The sequence below is a fragment of the Palaemon carinicauda genome, chromosome 18 (assembly GCF_036898095.1).
Source record: "Palaemon carinicauda isolate YSFRI2023 chromosome 18, ASM3689809v2, whole genome shotgun sequence".
NCBI classification, from domain to species: domain Eukaryota; kingdom Metazoa; phylum Arthropoda; class Malacostraca; order Decapoda; family Palaemonidae; genus Palaemon; species Palaemon carinicauda.
In genome coordinates, this window is record NC_090742.1 from 131,941,656 (window position 1) to 131,964,155 (window position 22,500).

The 22,500-nt window shown below is 32.5% G+C and overlaps 1 protein-coding gene across 1 annotated transcript in view; it reads left to right on the top strand.

The window, feature by feature from the left end:
• Positions 1–6,081: 6,081 nt before the first annotated feature.
• The window catches only part of LOC137657557 (uncharacterized), a 44,299-nt gene continuing 27,880 nt past the window's right edge, over positions 6,082–22,500 (top strand). Inside the window, exons 1-5 of the mRNA XM_068391890.1 lie at positions 6,082–7,312; positions 7,475–7,846; positions 8,315–9,091; positions 9,386–9,999; positions 10,252–10,949. Coding sequence (XP_068247991.1) covers positions 6,082–7,312; positions 7,475–7,846; positions 8,315–9,091; positions 9,386–9,999; positions 10,252–10,949 — 3,692 coding nt within the window. The remainder of the gene's footprint in view (positions 7,313–7,474; positions 7,847–8,314; positions 9,092–9,385; positions 10,000–10,251; positions 10,950–22,500) is intronic.

The window sequence follows — 22,500 nt, forward strand, 5'->3', positions numbered from 1 at the left end:
GTATAGCTTACTAAGAAAACATTTAAACTACAAGTTAAACGCCAGACTAGGGTTCGAGTCCCGTTCAAACTCGATAGCTTCTTTGGTTGTTGCAGCCTCACCATCCTTGTGAACTAAGGATATGGGGTTTGGGGGAACCTATAATGTCTCTCTGCTGAGTCGTCAGCAGACATTGCCTGGCCCTCCTTGGTTCTAGCTTGGATGGAGAGGGGCTTGGGGGCTGATCATTTGTATATATGGTCAGTCTCTAAGGCATTGTCCTGCTTGATAGGGCAATGTCACTCTCCCTGGCCTCTGTCATTCATGAGCGGCCTTTAAACCTTTAATGCAGTCGATCTTTGTGGTTTAAGGAAACTTAATTGTAATCTTTATAAAGTTATTTTAGGGCAACATGTGAACCGTTAAAGGCCTTAGATTTAAGTCACTGGGTTTTCCTGTCCAGAAGTACATTATTATTATTATTATAATTATTATTAATATTATTATTATTATTATTATTATTATTATTATTATTATTATTATTATTATTATTATTATTATTATTATTATTATTAGTTGAGCTACAAACGACCCTAGTTGGAAGACCAAGATGATATAAGCCCAAGGGCTTCAACAGCACAAAATAGCCCAGCCAGGACAGGCAATATAGATATAAATATGGTTATAAATAAACGATATGATGAAGTATAAATTAATTTGCTTTTCATAATGAAGAGTCATTTATGGGTTAGGTTCTATTTTTCCTTGCAGATAGACCTTCAGTAATAATTTCCCCATGGAATGAAGCATGCTACAGTTTCTTTACCTTTTACATTTTATATTTGAATTCTCCTTTATCTCAGTATAGAACAGTATTCAGAAGGATAGCTTATTTTTGTTGAATTGTCAAAGTTTTCTCAATTTAATTCGCAGTTTCACCGAGCTACCATTCCTTGATAATTCGATTGGTTGATCAATGTTCCTTGGATGTAATCGTCTCACCCCTTTATAGACCAAGCACACGATCGATTAGATCTGAGCTATAAGCATGACCCTGCGACAATTTTATTGTGTTTGAACACATATTACAAAGGTTATAAGCTTCCTAGTCTTGACTTAACATACATCAGCCATTGCATCAAAAATATAAGCACGTCGTATTGTATCCTTGGTCATAGAAAAGCTGTAACTATATGCACAATGATTTGTTCTGGCTCAATGGCCATGAAAGTTTTTTTGCCATTTAGTATTAGCCCATTGTCTCTAGACATTATTTGTACTCCAGAGGACATTAACAACACTTCATGATGGTACACCTTGTGCAAAGGTAGGTGAATTACTATAATGTGTAACTTCACTTCTTGCTAATGGCCATACAACAACTTTAACATTGTTTATATCTTGCTCAAATTCTGACGATTCACAGGGCTTCTCTGGATCATGGAATGTGGCCATCAGTTTAAAGATTTAAAGGCTCTCATGAATGGAAGGGGAAGGAACTGTTATATTGCAATATCGAGTAGGAAAATGCCCTAGACACTGACCGTATATACCTGAACAGTGCCCACATCAACCACCATATATACACTCACACACACACAGAGACACACACACACCTAATGTTCTATTACATGCCACCACCGACGATGGTGAATATTATTATTATTATTATTATTATTATTATTATTATTATTATTATTATTATTATTATTATTATTATTATTATTATTATTATTCTTCCCGCGCGTTTTTTTTTTCGCAAGAAATCTGAAATAATTATCATAGGTAGCCTATGGTAAGAATATGCCATATACCCAGTTTAAGTGGCCTTGACCTACTTTTCAAGGTCAGAGGGGCTTTTAAAGGCAAAATTTGTAAAATTTGAAATTGACATTAGGCCTAAAGTATAAGCTGTATGGCTAAGGGCCTTATGGACAATGATGCAGAGGTAAATCCCCAGATATTGCACTACTTTAATGCAATTAGGTCAAGGTCAAGGTTGCTAATGGCCAAACCGGGTCAAAACAGGTTTGTTTCCGAGATCTCAAAAATCGGAAGGCCCAGAGCCCAGATTTTAGTGGCATATGATGCCCTATATATTTATCTAAGGCTAGCTTAACTTTTGTAGCGACTGTTTAATTACTTTTTTTAATATATATTTTTGACTATTTTTGACATTGCAGAAATCTTGACTTTGGCAATTTCTCCATGTAATACTGGCTTTTTGGTCATAGCATGCTATAGTAAACTACCCCAAACATATGCATAAAACCTTCAAATCAAATGTAAAATTTGACATTGACCCTCATTTTGACCTTGGCCCTCATTTTCAAGGTCATATGGCTATTTCTTGGAAAAAATTTTACGTGAGCTAAAAGTAATGTTTTGTTGTCAACACCCCCCCCCCAACCCCCACGTCCCATTCGCACATGCTCTTTCAAAATATGGGGTCATATTTAACTCGTGACCCTCACATGACCTTGTAAGTGCCCATTGTCTTCAAGCTTACAGATCAATTTCTCTATATTTGTCATTTTTGCCAATGTTTTACCTCCATATACCTGCTATTATACAGATAAATTGCTTTAGAATAGTTTGTTAACATAACTCAAAATTTAGTTAAACGGTCATTAGACCAATAAACCTTTACAAAATATCTTTTACTGATTGACAAAAGCATTTCCACACCTATTTTGCAGGGGAATCCTAAGCCAATGGCTTTAGCCAGTCGCAGTCTAGTTATTATTATTATTATTATTGTTATTATTATTATTATTATTAATATTATTATTATTATTATTATTATTATTATTATTATTATTATTATTATTATTATTATTTTTATTAGCTAAGCTACAACCCTAGTTGGAAAAGCAGTTCCCTATAAACCCAATGGCTCCAACAGAGTAAAATACATCGGTTAGGATAGGAAATAAGGAAACAAATAAATGATACGAAAAATAATGAACATCTAAAATAGAATGTGTTAAAAACAATAACAACATCAGAACAGACATTTCATATATAAACTATAAAAAGACTGTCGACATGTTCAACATAAAAACATTTGCTGCAATTTTGAACTAAGAAAAGAAAATCAAATATCTCCATTTGCATTTTTACTTGTCCTATGGATCTTAAATATTTCGTTGTTTATTGATATTGTTTATGGAAGTCGATTGGATTTTTTTGATGGGTAATTTTAAACTTTGAAAACTTTAATAGAGAAGATTGAATTGGAAACTCTATATCTTATTCTCATAATATAAACAACAGATTTGAAAAATATTAGAAAATGGATTTTATATTTGTTTAAGAATATTAGCATAATTTTACATAGGCTCTGTGTGCTAGTTTTAGAACAAATAAACAAAGCATTTAATCATCAAAAACCTAATTACTTTGGCGTAAAAGTGGCGAGTGGTTAGATTCATACTATACCCGAATAGCTTGATTTTTTTTTCTTAAAAATTTAAATTTCAAAATAAAAAACATATTAGAGGTTTAAAGGCTGTCCATAAGGGGAAGAGACCATGGGTAGTTCAGGGCTTGTTACGTGATGTCCTAAAAACCGATCATATATACGACTGTTTTGTGCTCAAAACTTCTCCACAACCAAGCCAGGACCAGAGAAGAATAGGTAATGGCATCATATATATGACATGTTTCATGGCTTACGTATAAGTAAGATTTTATCAGCATCATCTCCTCCTACACCTAATGACGTAAAGAGCCTCGGTTAGATTTCAACAGTCGTCTCTATCTTGAGCTTTAAAATCAATACTTCACCATTCATCATCTACTTCACGCTTCATAGTCCTCAACCATGTATGACTGGGACTTCCAACGTTCTAGTGCTTTATGGAGCATAGCTAAATGCAAAAAAAAAAAAAAAAAAAAAAAAAAAAATAATAATAATAATCGAAAAAATATCGAAATAATTGATTAAGAAAGTAATCTTCAAAACGTTATCTGATTTTATTTAATTTCTGGTCAACCCCATCCTTTGAATGATATTGCTCCAGATTCCTTCTTAATGTAAAGAAATATTGTCTTTCTTTTTTTAAGAACAATCTCCACCAAAAACTTCTGCTGCGTATTTTATGATCCACTTAATGCTCCTTCCTTTACGATATTTGACCAATTTATTGCCAGGTCGGCTTCTAACACAGATTTTTCTCCATTAATTCTATTATAACTGAGCTGGGCGGGAGAAAAGTGGCTTCTCCCAAACTAATGTATTACATTTAACTGTATTGCTTCAGAGAATTCAAGTCGGGTGGCTCTTTTATTAAGTTATTTCTGTTTCATAGTCTTGGCATTTCGAAAAACGAATTATTCCCATGGAAATTTGACATGATGGTGAAATCATCGGTAATCTAAAGGATCCCTAGATAATATATGGCATTGTATCTGATAATAGTACAATAGTTTGTTTATAACATAAAAAAGAAAATATATCAATTCATAATGAGATATATAAATACATTCTAATCATCTTTAAATATATTGAAACTATCTCAGATGATCTTTCGGTCTCTCGGTCCGCAATCTTAAGTAACTATAAATTATCTAAACATACAAAGCGATCTTTCCTTTGCTATTTTAGTATACTGTACGTTGTTTGCTGACAAATTTGCATCTTTAATGTCATGATATACACTTTTCTCCAACAAAAAAAAACTAAAAAATACAAAGCAGTTTTTGTTCCTTTGGTCTGGCTGACCATTTTAAGACCATTTAAGGATAATGTGTTGAAGGTGGCTTTCCAGCGTCATTCCCACCGCGTCCAGCTGTTCCAGGTCGGCACGGCTTTAAACGGCTTAATTTTAGGTCTCATTAAAAGTTAATGGGAAAAGTTTTTATGTTGCTGGGATACTTGAGTAGCGTTATTAAAGATCTCTCTAAGGACTTATCTTACATGTGTTAATCTAAATAAACATATATATATATATATATATATATATATATATATATATATATATATATATATATATATATATATATATATATATAAATGTATATATATGTAGAAATATATATATATATATATATATATATATTTATATATATATATATATATATATATATATATATATATATATATATATATATATATATTTGTATACATATACATGTATATATATATATATATAAATATATATATATATATATATATATATATATATATGTATATGTATATATATATATATATATATATATATATATATATATATATACATATATATATATGTATATGTATATATATATATATATATATATATATTTATATATATATATATATATATATATATATATATATATATATTTATATATATATATATATATATATATATATATATATATATATAAATATATATATATATATATATATATATATATATATATATATATATATATATATATATATATATATATATATATATATATATATATGTTAATGCAGAAACACAAACCCATCTGGTTGGAAAAACAATGTCGTTAATTTTGTAATTGGTAGTTAACAAGTTGAGAGGTGTAAACAAATTACGATTTCATCTTACTTCCTAAAATTATGAAGTCTCTTTGACAGTTCAAGCAAGGTTTTCAAGGAGAACGGTTGTATATATTTCGTAAGGATTTATTTTGGGCACACAGATGTAAGTTTTTTGACGAACTTATATGTATATATTTGTTTTATGTCTTATTCATTTAAGCTTTAAAAGGCGTAAATTGGTTTATTTGTGACATTTAACATTTGATTGTCCTATAAATATGATAAAATGTGAGTGGCAATGAAAGTGTCTTGTTTAGAAAATTATATTTAATTAGCTTTGCAAGATGTATTAAGGTACATCATGTCACCGTTATGACTTATTGAATATTATGGGCTATTTGATAATGTACAGTATTTAAAGTTTGTAATAATTCCTTTCAGGAATGAACCTACTGCTACTGTTACTACTGCTACTGTTACTACTGCTACTGTTACTACTGCTATTGTTACTACTGCTACTACTACTACAACTGTTAACGGAATAAAGGTCAAAGTTGAGTTTCTGAGTTTGTGTCGCCCATAACAACAGTTCATTCATCTGTAACATGAGTACGGATCAGAAGGACAACGTAGAAGACAATGGTGACGCCAAGGAGAAGTTACGCACCCTCAAGAACAAGCAGACTGCTGCTCTCTCTGCCCTCACAAAGAAACGGAATGAGGTCAGCAAGTGTATGGAGAAGCCTGATAATCTCCATTTAGTAAAGACAGGCATGGAGGAGTTTGAGGAAGGGTTAAAGAAGTACAAAGACTGCCACAGTGATTACTTGTCTCAACTACCTGTCAACGAGCACCAGTCAGAAATCAAAAGGTTTGAAGATAACGAATTGTCTGCCATAGGATTCAGATTACAGGTGCATAAATGGATAGCCACAACAGATTCTATGGACGGATCTTCACTGCGGAGCAGGTCACATAAATCCAGGAGGTCAGTTAAAAGCACGGCATCAAGTGTAAAGTCTTCTCTCATACAGGAGAAGGCAAAGTTAGCTGGTTTGCTTGCACAGAGGGCACTGCTTGAGAAACAAACAAAAATAGCCCAACAACAGGCAGAATTAAAAGCCAAGGAAGATTTGTTAAAGTTGGATGGTGAAATTGAAGCAGCAAGGGCGAGGGAGAAGGTGTTCCAGGAAGAAGTTATTCCATCGACAGACAAAGTTTTAAACCCTGAAACACCAGCATTTGTTCCCAGTCACAATGTGCATCAAAATAAACCCAATGTGACCATGCATTTTCTACCCATGGCACCTGCCCCAGAGTCATTCTACCAAAGTCAGCAACAGTTAGCAGCGGCTATGATGCTGCCTCATGCTGAAGTGACCAAGTTTTGTGGTGATCTTCTTGAATATGCATCATTCATGTTGGCATTTAATGACCGCATTGTGCCACACACCACATCAGACTCCAACAGGCTGTATTTCTTAAATCAGCATCTAGAAGGAAAGCCTAAGTCACTCATAGCTGGGTGCATGTTTATGAATGCATCTGAAGGATACATTGAAGCAAAAAGACTTCTGGACAAAGTGTATGGAGATCCATACAAGGTTTCCATGGCATACATAGACAAGCTAACCAAGTGGCCACAAGTGAGAGGTGATAACAGTGAATCTTTGCAGGAATATGCTTTATATCTTGTGAAATGTAATCATACCATGCAGTCATTATCAAACATGCAAGTTTTGAATGATTCGCCAAACCTTCAGAGGGTGATTTCAAAGCTGCCAGTGTATATTCAAAATAAGTGGTTGGATCATGTGATAAACCTCAGGAAGCAAGGTGTTTGTGTGTGTTTCCCCACATTAGTGGAATTTGTGCAGAATGCAGCAGAGGCAGCAATGGATCCTGTATTCAGCAGGGAAGCTTTGGGTAAAGTGTGTGTTTTTTCAAAAGCAAAGGCAAATAATGGCTCAAGTCAGACCAAGCAAAAATCGTTTGCAGTTACAGTGCAACCATCAAATTCTGCCAACCAGTATACTAGGAAATGCCAACTCTGTAGTGGTCATCATGACCTTGAGGAGTGCCCTCAATTTCTGCATAGGAGTGGGGATGAAAGACGAGAATTTGTTAAAGTCAACCGTCTTTGCTTCAGTTGTTTGGGCAATAACCACACTTCAAAAAGGTGTCTCAATCGACGGCAGTGCAAGACATGTAATAAAAGGCATCCTACCACTCTGCACATTGAGAATTTTAGGATGCTTGACAGAAACAGTGCAATTGTGTCACAAGCTAGTGCACAGTCTGAAAGTACAGGTCAAGGTTGTGCTAAGGGTCAAGATGGTACTCAAGGTGAAGGTCGCACTCCAGGTCAAGGTAATACTCAAACTCTAAGTAATGTGAGGTCTTCTGCATGTACAATTTCTGATACAGTGTTGCAATCAATCTTGCCTGTGCAATTACGTGTAAAGGGTAGCGACAATGTAGTACAAACTTATGCCTTTTATGATACGGGCAGTACAGGTTGTTTCATTAAAGATAGTATCAAGGATCAATTAAACTGTGAAGGTATTGAAACAGCTATCAGGTTGCAAACAATGCATGGGACTGATACGGTTAAAACCTTTATTGTAAATGGTCTTGTTGTTGCTGATATACATGGTAATAATGATGTTGTATTACCAAAGGTATTCACACAAAAGGATATTCCTGTTAATCATGATCAAATTCCAAGGTATGAAGTGTTAAAGGATTGGCCTCATTTATCAAGTGTTATTAATAAGATTCCAGTGTATCAGCCAGAGTTAGACATAGGAATTTTGATAGGTAGTAACTGTCCAACAGCTTTACAACCTTTAGAGGTTGTACCCACTTCAGGTTATGGCCCCTTTGCAGTAAGATATTTGCATGGATGGACAGTTAATGGGCCTGTACATGTTAAGGTTAGTTCAAGTGGGGTTTCATGTCACAAGTTACTTGTATCTGATGTTCAACATGTTACTGACTGTATTACTGTTGAAAGTATTAGGAAGTACTTTGAGTTAGATTTTTCAGAAAGGGATCTTTGGTCAGTTCCTGATGAGTGTGGCTTATCTTTTGAGGACACAAGATTTGTGAAAAGGTGCCAGGATGACATTGAATTTAGAGATGGTCACTTTCAGCTACCCATGCCTTTCAGAGATCCCAATGTGAATCTTCCTAACAATAAGAAGCAGGCTGTTAGCAGAGCTAAGTGGCAAAGGAGGAAGATGAAGAATAGTGAAGATTACAGACAGCAGTACACAGCATTCATGGATAAGTTGTTTGAAAAAGGCTATGCTTACAAGATCCCAGATGATGAGGTCAATAAGATTCCTGTTTGGTATCTTCCTCATCAAGCAGTTTTTCATCCCAAGAAAGGGAAGATTAGGGTTGTTTTTTACTGTAGTGCCAAGTTTGAAGGTGTGTCATTAAATGATGTTCTGCTACAGGGTCCAAACCTCACCAATTCATTGACGGGAGTACTCATTAGATTCCGGCAGGAGGTTTATGCATTCATTGGAGATATTGAAGCTATGTTATTTCAAATAAAGATTCCACCTGAGAATCAGGACTATGTTAGATTCTTGTGGTGGCCTAATGGTGACATCAATCGACCTCTTGAAGAATTCCGAATGGCTGTTCACATTTTCGGAGCAATCTCATCACCGAGTATTGCAAATACTGCATTGAAGGCCACAGCAGACAAAGCAGATGAGAAGTATGATTCAACTGTTGGCAACACCATAAGGCACAATTTCTATGTTGACGACTGTTTGAAGTCATGTGCTGATGTTCCTACAGCAGTGAAGTTGGTGAAGGATTTGGTATCTGCAACTAGTGAAGGAGGATTTAGGTTAACTAAATTTGTCAGCAATTCAAGTGATGTCCTTAAAGCTTTGCCTCCTGAAGATTGTTCGGTTGAAAGTGACAAGTTTAATCTTGACAGGGAGAGTTTAATGACAAGAGCCTTAGGAATGTTATGGGACCTTAAAGAAGACTCATTCAAGTTCTCAATTGAGCTCAAGGATAATCCATTCACCAGAAGAGGATTGTTATCAACTATCTCATCATTATATGATCCCCTTGGGTTGCTCTCTCCAATCATCTTACCGGCCAAGAAACTGTTACAAGAATTGTGTCAAGTTGAGAGTTTGGACTGGGATGAGAGGATTCCAGATGAGCCAGCTGAAAGGTGGGAACATTGGATACAAGGTCTTCATTTACTGGAGCAGCTTTCAATACCAAGATGCTTCAAGTCAAGCGGGTTTGGTAATGTGACAGATTCAAGTCTTGTATTATTCAGCGATGCAAGTACAGTTGGTTATGGTGTTGCAGCATACCTTGTTCTTCATGGTGGAAACCAAGTGCAGTCAAATCTTGTCATGGGAAAATCAAGAGTATCTCCCAAAAAGGTGGTGACTATACCTAGGCTAGAACTTACAGCTGCAACTGTGTCTGTCAAGGTTGCTCAACACATCCTGAAGGAGTTGGAGTTTACTGTTGGCAAGGTAGTGTACTACACAGATTCAACAACAGTCCTTCACTATATTCATAGCAACACTAAAAGGTTCCCTGTTTTTGTAGCCAACAGAGTCAGGGTTATAAGGGACTACTCCCAGCCTGAGCAATGGAGATATGTAAACTCCAGTGATAACCCTGCTGATGTGGCATCAAGAGGTATTAGTGTACATCAGTTTTTGCAGTATGACGAATGGTTTCATGGCCCATCATTTATTGTATCTGATTATTTGCCTTCACAGGAGTATGTGTGTGCAGATTGTGTTGATAAGAGTGAACATGTGTCTGCGGTCACAATTTCTGAAGAACCTCGTGGGTTTACAAGATTAATTGAATATTTCTCTTCATGGTCAAGGTTACAAAAGGCAGTTTCTGTATTTCAACAACTAAAGTCAATCCTTAGTGGTAAAAGGAAAGGTTGTGTAACCACTGATGCTGAAAGGGCAATAATAATGTATGTCCAACGGGAGGTGTTTGGTGATGAAGTGAAGGCTTTATCAAGGGAATTGTCAGTTGGCAAGAGTAGTCCAATATATAAGCTTGATCCCTTTCTTGATTCTGAGGATGGATTATTGAAGGTTGGAGGTAGGATAAGAAGGTCTGACATTCCACAGTCTGCCAAACATCCCATACTGTTACCAAAGAAGCATCATGTGACTACATTGTTGATACGACATGAGCATGAATTATTAGCTCATTCAGGTAGAAACCATGTTCTCTCAAATCTAAGGCAGAAGTATTGGATCATCAATGCTAATGCAACTGTCAGGAATGTGTTATTCCATTGTGTTACTTGCAGGAAGTTGAAAGGACCAGCTTTGAGTCAAAAGATGGCTGATCTTCCAGCAGACAGATTGGAACCTTCACCACCATTCAGTAATGTTGGTATTGACCTCTTTGGACCCGATTACATCAAGGAAGGAAGAAAGGAGTTAAAGAGGTATGGTGTGATATTTACCTGCTTGGTTAGTAGGTCAATTCATATTGAAACTGCAAACACTTTACAATCTGACTCTTTCATAAATGCTTTGCGAAGATTTGTTTCTCGAAGAGGTCATCCTAAGATTATCAGATGTGATAATGGAACCAACTTCCATGGGGCTGAGAGAGAACTTAAGGCAGCTCTTGATGAGATGGAGGAAAAGAAGATTGAGAAGTATTTGTCGCATCATCATATTGAATGGAAATTCAATCCACCTGCAGCAAGCCACATGGGTGGTTGTTGGGAGCGCCAAATCAGAACAGTTAGAAAAGTGTTGTCTGCACTGGTGAAGGAATTTGGTGAAAGGCTAAATGATGAAAGTTTACGGACTCTGCTTTGTGAGGTTGAGAGCATTGTCAATTCAAGACCGTTAACCACTGCAAGTGACAGCGTAGATGACCTTGAGCCACTAACTCCAAACCATTTGTTGATTCCAAAATCTTATGTGATCCCTCCCCCTGGCTTGTTTCAAAAGGATGATGTTTACATGAGAAGGTGGAGATGCGTTCAATATCTGACCAACCTGTTTTGTAGAAAAGAGTATTTTAGCACTTTACAGACTAGACAAAAGTGGAATGAAGCAAGAAGAAATCTAATTGTTGGCGATGTGGTCTTGGTAAAGAGTGACATTGAGCCAAGGAATCACTGGCCAATGGGGCGAGTGATAGAAGTATACCCTGATGACAAAGGAACAATTCGCAGTGCCAAGATTAAGACACTTTTCGGTTATTGTCCGTCCTATTCAGAAGCTAGTGTTATTAGTTGAAGGCTAGGATTTTCATGTTAAATGTAACGTGATATTATGTTGTTCTCATGGCCTATCATTAGATATTATATATTATTAGAGTTATGAAGATGTTTAATTTTGTTTAGGTGAATAAGTGAATCGTGGAAGTGTTTTGAATTCAAAGAGTTTGTATTGTAACTTAAAGGTTATTTATTGTGTCTGCATGTGTAGGTGTATATTTTGATAAACAGGTTTAATCTGTTTATGAGGCTGAGTATGTTAATGCAGAAACACAAACCCATCTGGTTGGAAAAACAATGTCGTTAATTTTGTAATTGGTAGTTAAAAAGTTGAGAGGTGTAAACAAATTACGATTTCATCTTACTTCCTAAAATTATGAAGTCTCTTTGACAGTTCAAGCAAGGTTTTCAAGGAGAACGGTTGTATATATTTCGTAAGGATTCATTTTGGGCACACAGATGTAAGTTTTTTGACGAACTTATATGTATATATTTGTTTTATGTCTTATTCATTTAAGCTTTAAAAGGCGTAAATTGGTTTATTTGTGACATTTAACATTTGATTGTCCTATAAATATGATAAAATGTGAGTGGCAATGAAAGTGTCTTGTTTAGAAAATTATATTTAATTAGCTTTGCAAGATGTATTAAGGTACATCATGTCACCGTTATGACTTATTGAATATTATGGGCTATTTGATAATGTACAGTATTTAAAGTTTGTAATAATTCCTTTCAGGAATGAACCTACTGCTACTGTTACTACTGCTACTGTTACTACTGCTACTGTTACTACTGCTATTGTTACTACTGTTACTACTACTACAACTGTTAACGGAATAAAGGTCAAAGTTGAGTTTCTGAGTTTGTGTCGCCCATAACAATATATATATATATATATATATATATATATATATATATATATATATATATATATATATATATATATATATATATATATATATATATATGTATATATATATATATATATATATATATATATATATATGTGTATATATGTATATATGTATATATATATATATATATATATATATATATATATATATATATATATATATATGTATATATGTATATATATATGTATATATGTATATATATATATATATATATATATATATATATATATATATATATATATATATATATATATATATATATATATATATATACCGGCTACATGTTCTCATGTTATAAGGTCATCGAACTGTTGTTTTATGATTTGTAGTTGATGATAAGCAAAAAATTCTGACGCCGTCACATCCCTGAATGATTCTTCTGGTTACTTGATAGAATTATATGCACTTTGATCCAACCACTGGAGTGAGAGAATGAACCAGAGGCCCAAGAGATAATTCTAGATTTCTGGTGGCAGAGATGAAGGCCTACTGCTAGATCTGTGAGTGGTATTTATGCCATTATTAATGACTCTCGTGTTGATGTGATGCCTTGGAAATTAATCAGAATATAATTAAAGTTACAGCACGCCATTAGGAGTCGTTTTTTTTTTCTTAACCTACTTACATTATAGAATAGATAGTACAAAAAAATGAACTTTTATTATTATTATTATTATTATTATTATTATTATTATTTTTATTATTATTATTATTATTATTATTATTATTATTATTATTATTATTATTATTATTGTTATTTTTTTATTATTATCCTTATTACTATTAATAATAATAATAATAATAATAATAATAATAATAAAAATAATAATAATAATAATAATAATAATAATAATAATGACGTGTCATTGAAACGGAATCTTAAAAAGGCAGGATCCGATATAGCCCTAGGATTTGTGCAGAAGAGCGAACTACTTGAAAGAGCACATATAGTGAAGAAAGTTATGGATTCTCAAGGACTCTAAATGTAACCTGGAATTCCACAATATAAACCGCCAGTGTCTGTAGATTGCGATTAAAAAGAAAATAATAATAATAATAATAATAATAATAATAATAATAATAGTTATAATAATAATAATAATAATAATAATAATAATAATAATAATAATAATAATAATAATAATAATAATAATAATAATAATAATAATAATAATAATAACATGAAAAAATATCTTCAATTATACTGAATTTGGTTTTTCCAAAACCAAAATAAATTTTTAATTGAAGCCATTCCATATAAACCAACTGTTCTAATGAGACTAAAAATAATGCTTGTTACCAACAGATTAACTCCAGTCATCTATATTCAGTCCATATCAAATTCGAACACGATATATTATGCGCATAAAATACTACAACGGTATATTTCCGAACAAAATGGAAAAAAAAACTATGGCCAGGCTATTACCTGTTATAAAAATTTTGTATTCTCATAAAAAGGATTTAGTTCATTATTGAAATATGACCGAGAAAGAATTCTTCATTTTTGATCAAATTGTAAAGATTTTCTTTGAATGTATAATGTCTTTGAATTAAGTTTTGTTTTTTTTATAAGGAACAATTAAATTTTATTTAAACCTTCTTTGGACACGCCTATTTAAAAATAAATGGTAAAAAAACTTTAGCTAAGTCAAAAATACAATCAACATTAAAATCTGGAGAAATTATAGAAAAGTATATATCAACAATATAAGTATAGCTTACTAAGAAAACATTTAAACTACAAGTTAAACGCCAGACTCGGGTTCGAGTCCCGTTCAAACTCGATAGCTTCTTTGGTTGTTGCAGCCTCACCATCCTTGTGAACTAAGGATATGGGGTTTGGGGGAACCTATAATGTCTCTCTGCTGAGTCCTCAGCAGACATTGCCTGGCCCTCCTTGGTTCTAGCTTGGATGGAGAGGGGCTTGGGGGCTGATCATTTGTATATATGGTCCGTCTCTAAGGCATTGTCCTGCTTGATAGGGCAATGTCACTCTCCCTGGCCTCTGTCATTCATGAGCTGCCTTTAAACCTTTAATGCAGTCGATCTTTGTGGTTTAAGGAAACTTAATTGTAATCTTTATAAAGTTATTTTAGGGCAACATGTGAACCGTTAAAGGCCTTAGATTTAAGTCACTGGGTTTTCCTGTCCAGAAGTACATTATTATTATTATTATAATTATTATTATTATTATTATTATTATTATTATTATTATTATTATTATTATTATTATTATTATTATTATTATTAGTTGAGCTACAAACGACCCTAGTTGGAAGACCAAGATGATATAAGCCCAAGGGCTTCAACAGCACAAAATAGCCTAGCCAGGACAGGAAATATAGATATAAATATGGTTATAAATAAACGATATGATGAAGTATAAATTTATTTGCTTTTCATAATGAAGAGTCATTTAAGGGTTAGGTTCTATTTTTCCTTGCAGATAGACATTCAGTAATAATTTCCCCATGGAATGAAGCATGCTACAGTTTCTTTACCTTTTACATTTTATATTTGAATTCTCCTTTATCTCAGTATAGAACAGTATTCAGAAGGATAGCTTATTTTTGTTGAATTGTCAAAGTTTTCTCAATTTAATTCGCAGTTTCACCGAGCTACCATTTCTTGATAATTCGATTGGTTGATCAATGTTCCTTGGATGTAATCGTCTCACCCCTTTATAGACCAAGCACACGATCGATTAGATCTGAGCTATAAGCATGACCCTGCGACAATTTTATTGTGTTTGAACACATATTACAAAGGTTATAAGCTTCCTAGTCTTGACTTAACATACATCAGCCATTGCATCAAAAATATAAGCACGTCGTTTTGTATCCTTGGTCATAGAAAAGCTGTAACTATATGCACAATGATTTGTTCTGGCTCAATGGCCATGAAAGTTTTTTTGCCATTTAGTATTAGCCCATTGTCTCTAGACATTATTTGTACTCCAGAGGACATTAGCAACACTTCATGATGGTACACCTTGTGCAAAGGTAGGTGAATTACTATAATGTGTTACTTCACTTCTTGCTAATGGCCATACAACAACTTTAACATTGTTTATATCTTGCTCAAATTCTGACGATTCACAGGGCTTCTCTGGATCATGGAATGTGGCCATCAGTTTAAAGATTTAAAGGCTCTCATGAATGGAAGGGGAAGGAACTGTTATATTGCAATATCGAGTAGGAAAATGCCCTAGACACTGACCGTATATACCTGAACAGTGCCCACATCAGCCACCATATATACACTCACACACACACAGACACACACACACCTAATGTTCTATTACATGCCACCACCGACGATGGTGAATATTATTATTATTATTATTATTATTATTATTATTATTATTATTATTATTATTATTATTATTATTATTATTATCATTATTCTTCCCGCGCGTTTTTTTTTTTTCGCAAGGAATCTGAAATAATTATCATAGGTAGCCTATGGTAAGAATATGCCATATACCCAGTTTAAGTGACCTTGACCTACTTTTCAAGGTCAGAGGGGCTTTTAAAGGCAAAATTTGTAAAATTTGAAATTGACATTAGGCCTAAAGTATAAGCTGTATGGCTAAGGGCCTTATGGACAATGATGCAGAGGTAAATCCCCAGATATTGCACTACTTTAATGCAAGTAGGTCAAGGTCAAGGTCGCTAATGACCAAACCGGGTCAAAACAGGTTTGTTTCCGAGATCTCAAAAATCGGAAGGCCCAGAGCCCAGATCTTAGTGGCATATGATGCCCTATATATTTATCTAAGGCTAGCTTAACTTTTGTAGCGACTGTTTAATTACTTTTTTTAATATATATTTTTTACTATTTTTGACATTGCAGAAATCTTGACTTTGGCAATTTCTCCATGAAATACTGGTTTTTTGGTCATAGCATGCTATAGTAAACTACCCCAAACATATGCATAAAACCTTCAAATCAAATGCAAAATTTGACATTGACCCTCATTTTGTCCTTGGCCCTCATTTTCAAGGTCATATGGCTATTTCTTGGAAAAAATTTCACGTGAGCTAAAAGTAATGTTTTGTTGTCAACACCCCCCCCCCCCCCAACCCCCACGTCCCATTCGCACATGCTCTTTCAAAATATAGGGTCATATTTAACTCGTGATCCTCACATGACCTTGTAAGTGCCCATTGTCTTCAAGCTTAGAGATCAATTTCTCTATATTTGTCATTTTTGCCTATGTTTTATCTCCATATACCTGCTATTATACAGATAAATTGCTTTAGAATAGTTTGTTAACATAACTCGAAATTTAGTTAAAGGGTCATTAGACCAATAAACCTTTACAAAATATCTTTTACTGATTGACAAAAGCATTTCCACACCTATTTTGCAGGGGAATCCTAAGCCAATGGCTTTAGCCAGTCGCAGTCTAGTTATTATTATTATTATTATTATTATTATTATTATTATTATTATTATTATTATTATTATTATTATTATTATTATTAGCTAAGCTACAACCCTAGTTGGAAAAGCAGTTCCCTATAAACCCAATGGCTCCAACAGAGTAAAATACCCCGGTTAGGATAGGAAATAAGGAAACAAATAAATGATACGAAAAATAATGAACATCTAAAATAGAATGTGTTAAAAACAATAACAACATCAGAACAGACATTTCATATATAAACTATAAAAAGACTGTCGACATGTTCAACATAAAAACATTTGCTGCAAGTTTGAACTAAGAAAAGAAAGTCAAATATCTCCATTTGCATTTTTACTTGTCCTATGGATCTTAAATATTTCGTTGTTTATTGATATTGTTTATGGAAGTCGATTGGATTTTTTTGATGGGTAATTTTAAACTTTGAAAACTTTAATAGAGAAGATTGAATTGGAAACTCTATATCTTATTCTCATAATATAAACAACAGATTTGAAAAATATTAGAAATGGATTTCATATTTGTTTAAGAATATTAGCATAATTTTACATAGGCTCTGTGTGCTAGTTTTAGAACAAATAAACAAAGCATATAATCATCAGAAACCTAATTACTTTGGCGTAAAAGTGGCGAGTGGTTAGATTCATACTATACCCGAATAGCTTGATTTTTTTTTCTTCTTAAAAATTTAAATTTCAAAATAAAAAACATATTAGAGGTTTAAAGGCTGTCCTTAAGGGGGAAGAGACCATTGGTAGTTCAGGGCTTGTTACGTGATGTCCTAAAAACCGATCATATATACGACTGTTTTGTGCTCAAAACTTCTCCACAACCAAGCTAGGACCAGAGAAGAATAGGTAATGGCATCAAATATATGACATGTTTCATGGCTTACGTATAAGTAAGTTTTTATCAGCATCATCTCCTCCTACACCTAATGACGTAAAGAGCCTCGGTTAGATTTCAACAGTCGTCTCTATCTTGAGCTTTAAAATCAATACTTCACCATTCATCATCTACTTCACGCTTCATAGTCCTCAACCATGTATGACTGGGACTTCCAACGTTCTAGTGCTTTATGGAGCATAGCTAAATGCAAAAAAAAAAAAAAAAAAAAAAAAAAAATAATAATAATAATCGAAAAAATATCGAAATAATTGATTAAGAAAGTAATCTTCAAAACGTTATCTGATTTTATTTAATTTCTGGTCAACCCCATCCTTTGAATGATATTGCTCCAGATTCCTTCTTAATGTAAAGAAATATTGTCTTTCTTCTTTTAAGAACAATCTCCACCAAAAACTTCTGCTGCGTATTTTATGTTCCACTTAATGCTCCTTCCTTTACGATATTTGACCAATTTATTGCCAGGTCGGCTTCTAACACAGATTTTTCTCCATTAATTCTATTATAACTGAGCTGGGCGGGAGAAAAGTGGCTTCTCCCAAACTAATGTATTACATTTAACTGTATTGCCTCAGAGAATTCAAGTCGGGTGGCTCTTTTATTAAGTTATTTCTGTTTCATAGTCTTGGCATTTCGAAAAACGAATTATTCCCATGGAAATTTGACATGATGGTGAAATCATCGGTAATCTAAAGGATCCCTAGATAATATATGGCATTGTATCTGATAATAGTACAATAGTTTGTTTATAACATAAAAAAGAAAATATATCAATTCATAATGAGATATATAAATACATTCTAATCATCTTTAAATATATTGAAACTATCTCAGATGATCTTTCGGTCTCTCGGTCCGCAATCTTAAGTAACTATAAATTATCTAAACATACAAAGCGATCTTTCCTTTGCTATTTTAGTATACTGTACGTTGTTTGCTGACAAATTTGCATCTTTAATGTCATGATATACACTTTTCTCCAACAAAAAAAACTAAAAAATACAAAGCAGTTTTTATTCCTTTGGTATGGCTGACCATTTCAAGACCATTTAAGGATAATGTGTTGAAGGTGGCTTTCCAGCGTCATTCACACCGCGTCCAGCTGTTCCAGGTCGGCACGGCTTTAAACGGCTTAATTTTAGGTCTCATTAAAAGTTAATGGGAAAAGTTTTTATGTTGCTGGGATACTTGAGTAGCGTCATTAAAGATCTCTCTAAGGACTTATCTTATATGTGTTAATCTAAATAAACATATATATATATATATATATATATATATATATATATATATATATATATATGTAGAAATATATATATATATAAATATATATATATATATATATATATATATATATATATATATTTATATATATATATATATATATATATATATATATATATATATATATATATATATATTTGTATACATATACATGTATATATATATATATATATATATATATATATATATATATATATATATATATATATATATATATATATATATATATATGTGTATGTATATATATATATATATATATATATATATATATATATATATATGTATATGTATATATATATATATATATATATATATATATATATATATATATATATATATATATATATATATATATATATATATATGTATATATATATATATATATATATATATTTATATATATATATATATATATATATATATATATACATATATATATGTATATATATATATATATATATATATATATATATATATATATATATATATATATATATATATATATATATATATATATATATATATATACCGGCTACATGTTCTCATGTTATAAGGTCATCGAACTGTTGTTTTATGATTTGTCGTTGATGATAAGCAAAAAATTCTGACGCCGTCACATCCCTGAATGATTCTTTTGGTTACTTGATAGAATTATATGCACTATGATCTAACCACCTGAGTGAGAGAATGGAAAAGAGGCCTAAGAGATAATTCTAGATTTGTGGTGGCAGGGATGAAGGCCTACTGCTAGATCTGTGAGTGGTATTTATGCCATTAATAATGAGACTCGTAGTGATGTGATGCCCTTGAAATTAATCAGAATATTATGAAAGTTACAACACGCCATTAGGAGAGTCTTTTTTTTTTAACCTACGTACATTATGGAATAGATAGTACAACAAGAAAATAATAATAATAATAATAATAATAATAATAATAATAATAATAATAATAATAATAATAATAATAATAATAATAACGTCAGTCATTGAAACAAAATCTTGAGAAGGCAGGATCCGATATAGCCCGAGGACTTGTGTAGAAGGGCTTGCTACCTAAAACAGCACATATAGTGAAGAAAGTGATTAATTCTTAAGGACTTTAGATGTAACATGGAATCCCACAATATAAACCACCAGTGTCTGTAGAATGCGATTAAAAAGAAAAAAAAAATAATAATAATAAAAATAATAATAATAACAATAATAATAATAATAATAATAATAATAATAATAATAATAATAATAATAATAATAATAATATGAGAAAATATCTTCCATTATACTAGATTTGGTTTTCCAAAATCAAAATTAATATTTAATTGAAGCCATTTCATATAAACTAACTGTTCTAATGAGACTAAATATAATGCTTGTTACCAACAGATTTACTCCAGTCATCGATATTCAGTCCATATCAAATTTGAACACGATATATTATGCGTATAAAATACTATAACGGTATATTTCCGAACAAAATGTAAATAATATATGGCCAGGCTATTACCTATTAAAAAAAAATTATTCTTATGAAAAGGATTTTGTTCTTCTTTTTTGAATAATTTTAAAGATTTCATTTGAATGTATAATGTCTTTGAATCACGGATTTTTTTTATTAGGAACTATTAGATTTTATTTGAACCTTCTATGCACACGCCTATTTAAAAATAAATGATTAAAAAACTTTTGCTATGTCAAAAATACAATCAACATTAAAATCCAGAAAAATTATAAAAAAGTATATAACAACAACATAAGTATAGCTTACTAAGAAAACATTTAAACTACAAGGTAAAAGCTAGACTGGGGTTTGAGTCCCGTTCAAACTCGATAGCTTCTTTGGTTATTGCAACCTCGCCATCCCTCTGAGCAAAGTATGCGGGGTTTGGGGGAACCTATAATATCTCTCTGGTGAGTCCTCAGCAGACATTGCCTAGCCCTCCTTGGTTCTAGCTTGGATGGAGAAGGGTTTGGGCGCTGATCATTTGTATATATGGTCCGTCTCTAAGGCATTGTTCTGCTTGATATGACAACGTCACTCTCCCTTGCCTCTGTTATTCATGAGCTGCCTTTAAACCTTCAATGCAGTCGGTCATTGTGGTTTAAGGAAACTTAATTGTAATCTTGATAAAGTTATTTTAGGACAACATGTGAACCGTTGAAAGCCTTAGATTTTAGTCAGTAGGTTTTCCTAGCCAGAAGTACGTTATTATTATTATTATTATTATTATTATTATTATTATTATTATTATTATTATTATTATTAGTTGAGCTACAAACGACCCTAGTTGGAAAAGCAAGATGATATAAGCCCAAGGGCTTCAACAGGGCAAAATAGCCCAGAGAGGATAGGAAATATGGAAATAAATATGGTTATAAATTAACGATATGATGAAGTATAAGTCAATTAGCTTTTCATAATAAAGAATCATTTAAGGTTTGAGTTCTATTTTCCCTTTTAGATAGACATTCAGTAATAATTTCACCATAGAATGAAGCATAATACAGTTTCATTACCTTTTAAATTTTATATATAAAATCTCCTTTATTTCAGTATAGAACAGTATTCAGAAGTATAGCTTATTTTTGTTGAATGGTAACATTTTTCTCATTTCAATTCGCAGTTTCACCGAGCTACCATTCCTTGATAACTCTATTGGTTGATCAATGTTCCTTAGATGTAATCGTCTCACCGCTTTGTAGACCAAGCACACGATCGATTAAATCTGAGCTATAAGCATGAAGCTGTGTCCATTTTATTTTGTTTGAACACATATCACAAAGGTTATAAGCTCCCTAGTCTTGACTTAACATACATTAGCCATTGCATCAAAAATATAAGCACATCCTTTTGTATCCTTGGTCATAGAAAAGCAGTAACTATATGCACAATGATTTGTTCTAGCTCAATAGCCTTCAAAGTTTTTTTGCCATTTAGTAATAGTCCATTGTCTCAAGACATTACTTGTACTCCAGAGGACATTAACAACACTTCATGATGGTACACCTTGTGCAAAGGTATGTGATTTACTATTTGCTAATGCCCATACAAAACCTTTAACATTGTTTATATCTTGCTCAAATTCTGACGATTCACAGGGCTTCTATGGATCATGGAATGTGGCCATCAGTTTGAAGATTTAAAGGCTCTCATGAATGGAAGGGGAAGGAACTGTTACATTGCAATATCGAGTAGGAAATTGCCCTACACACTGACCATACATACC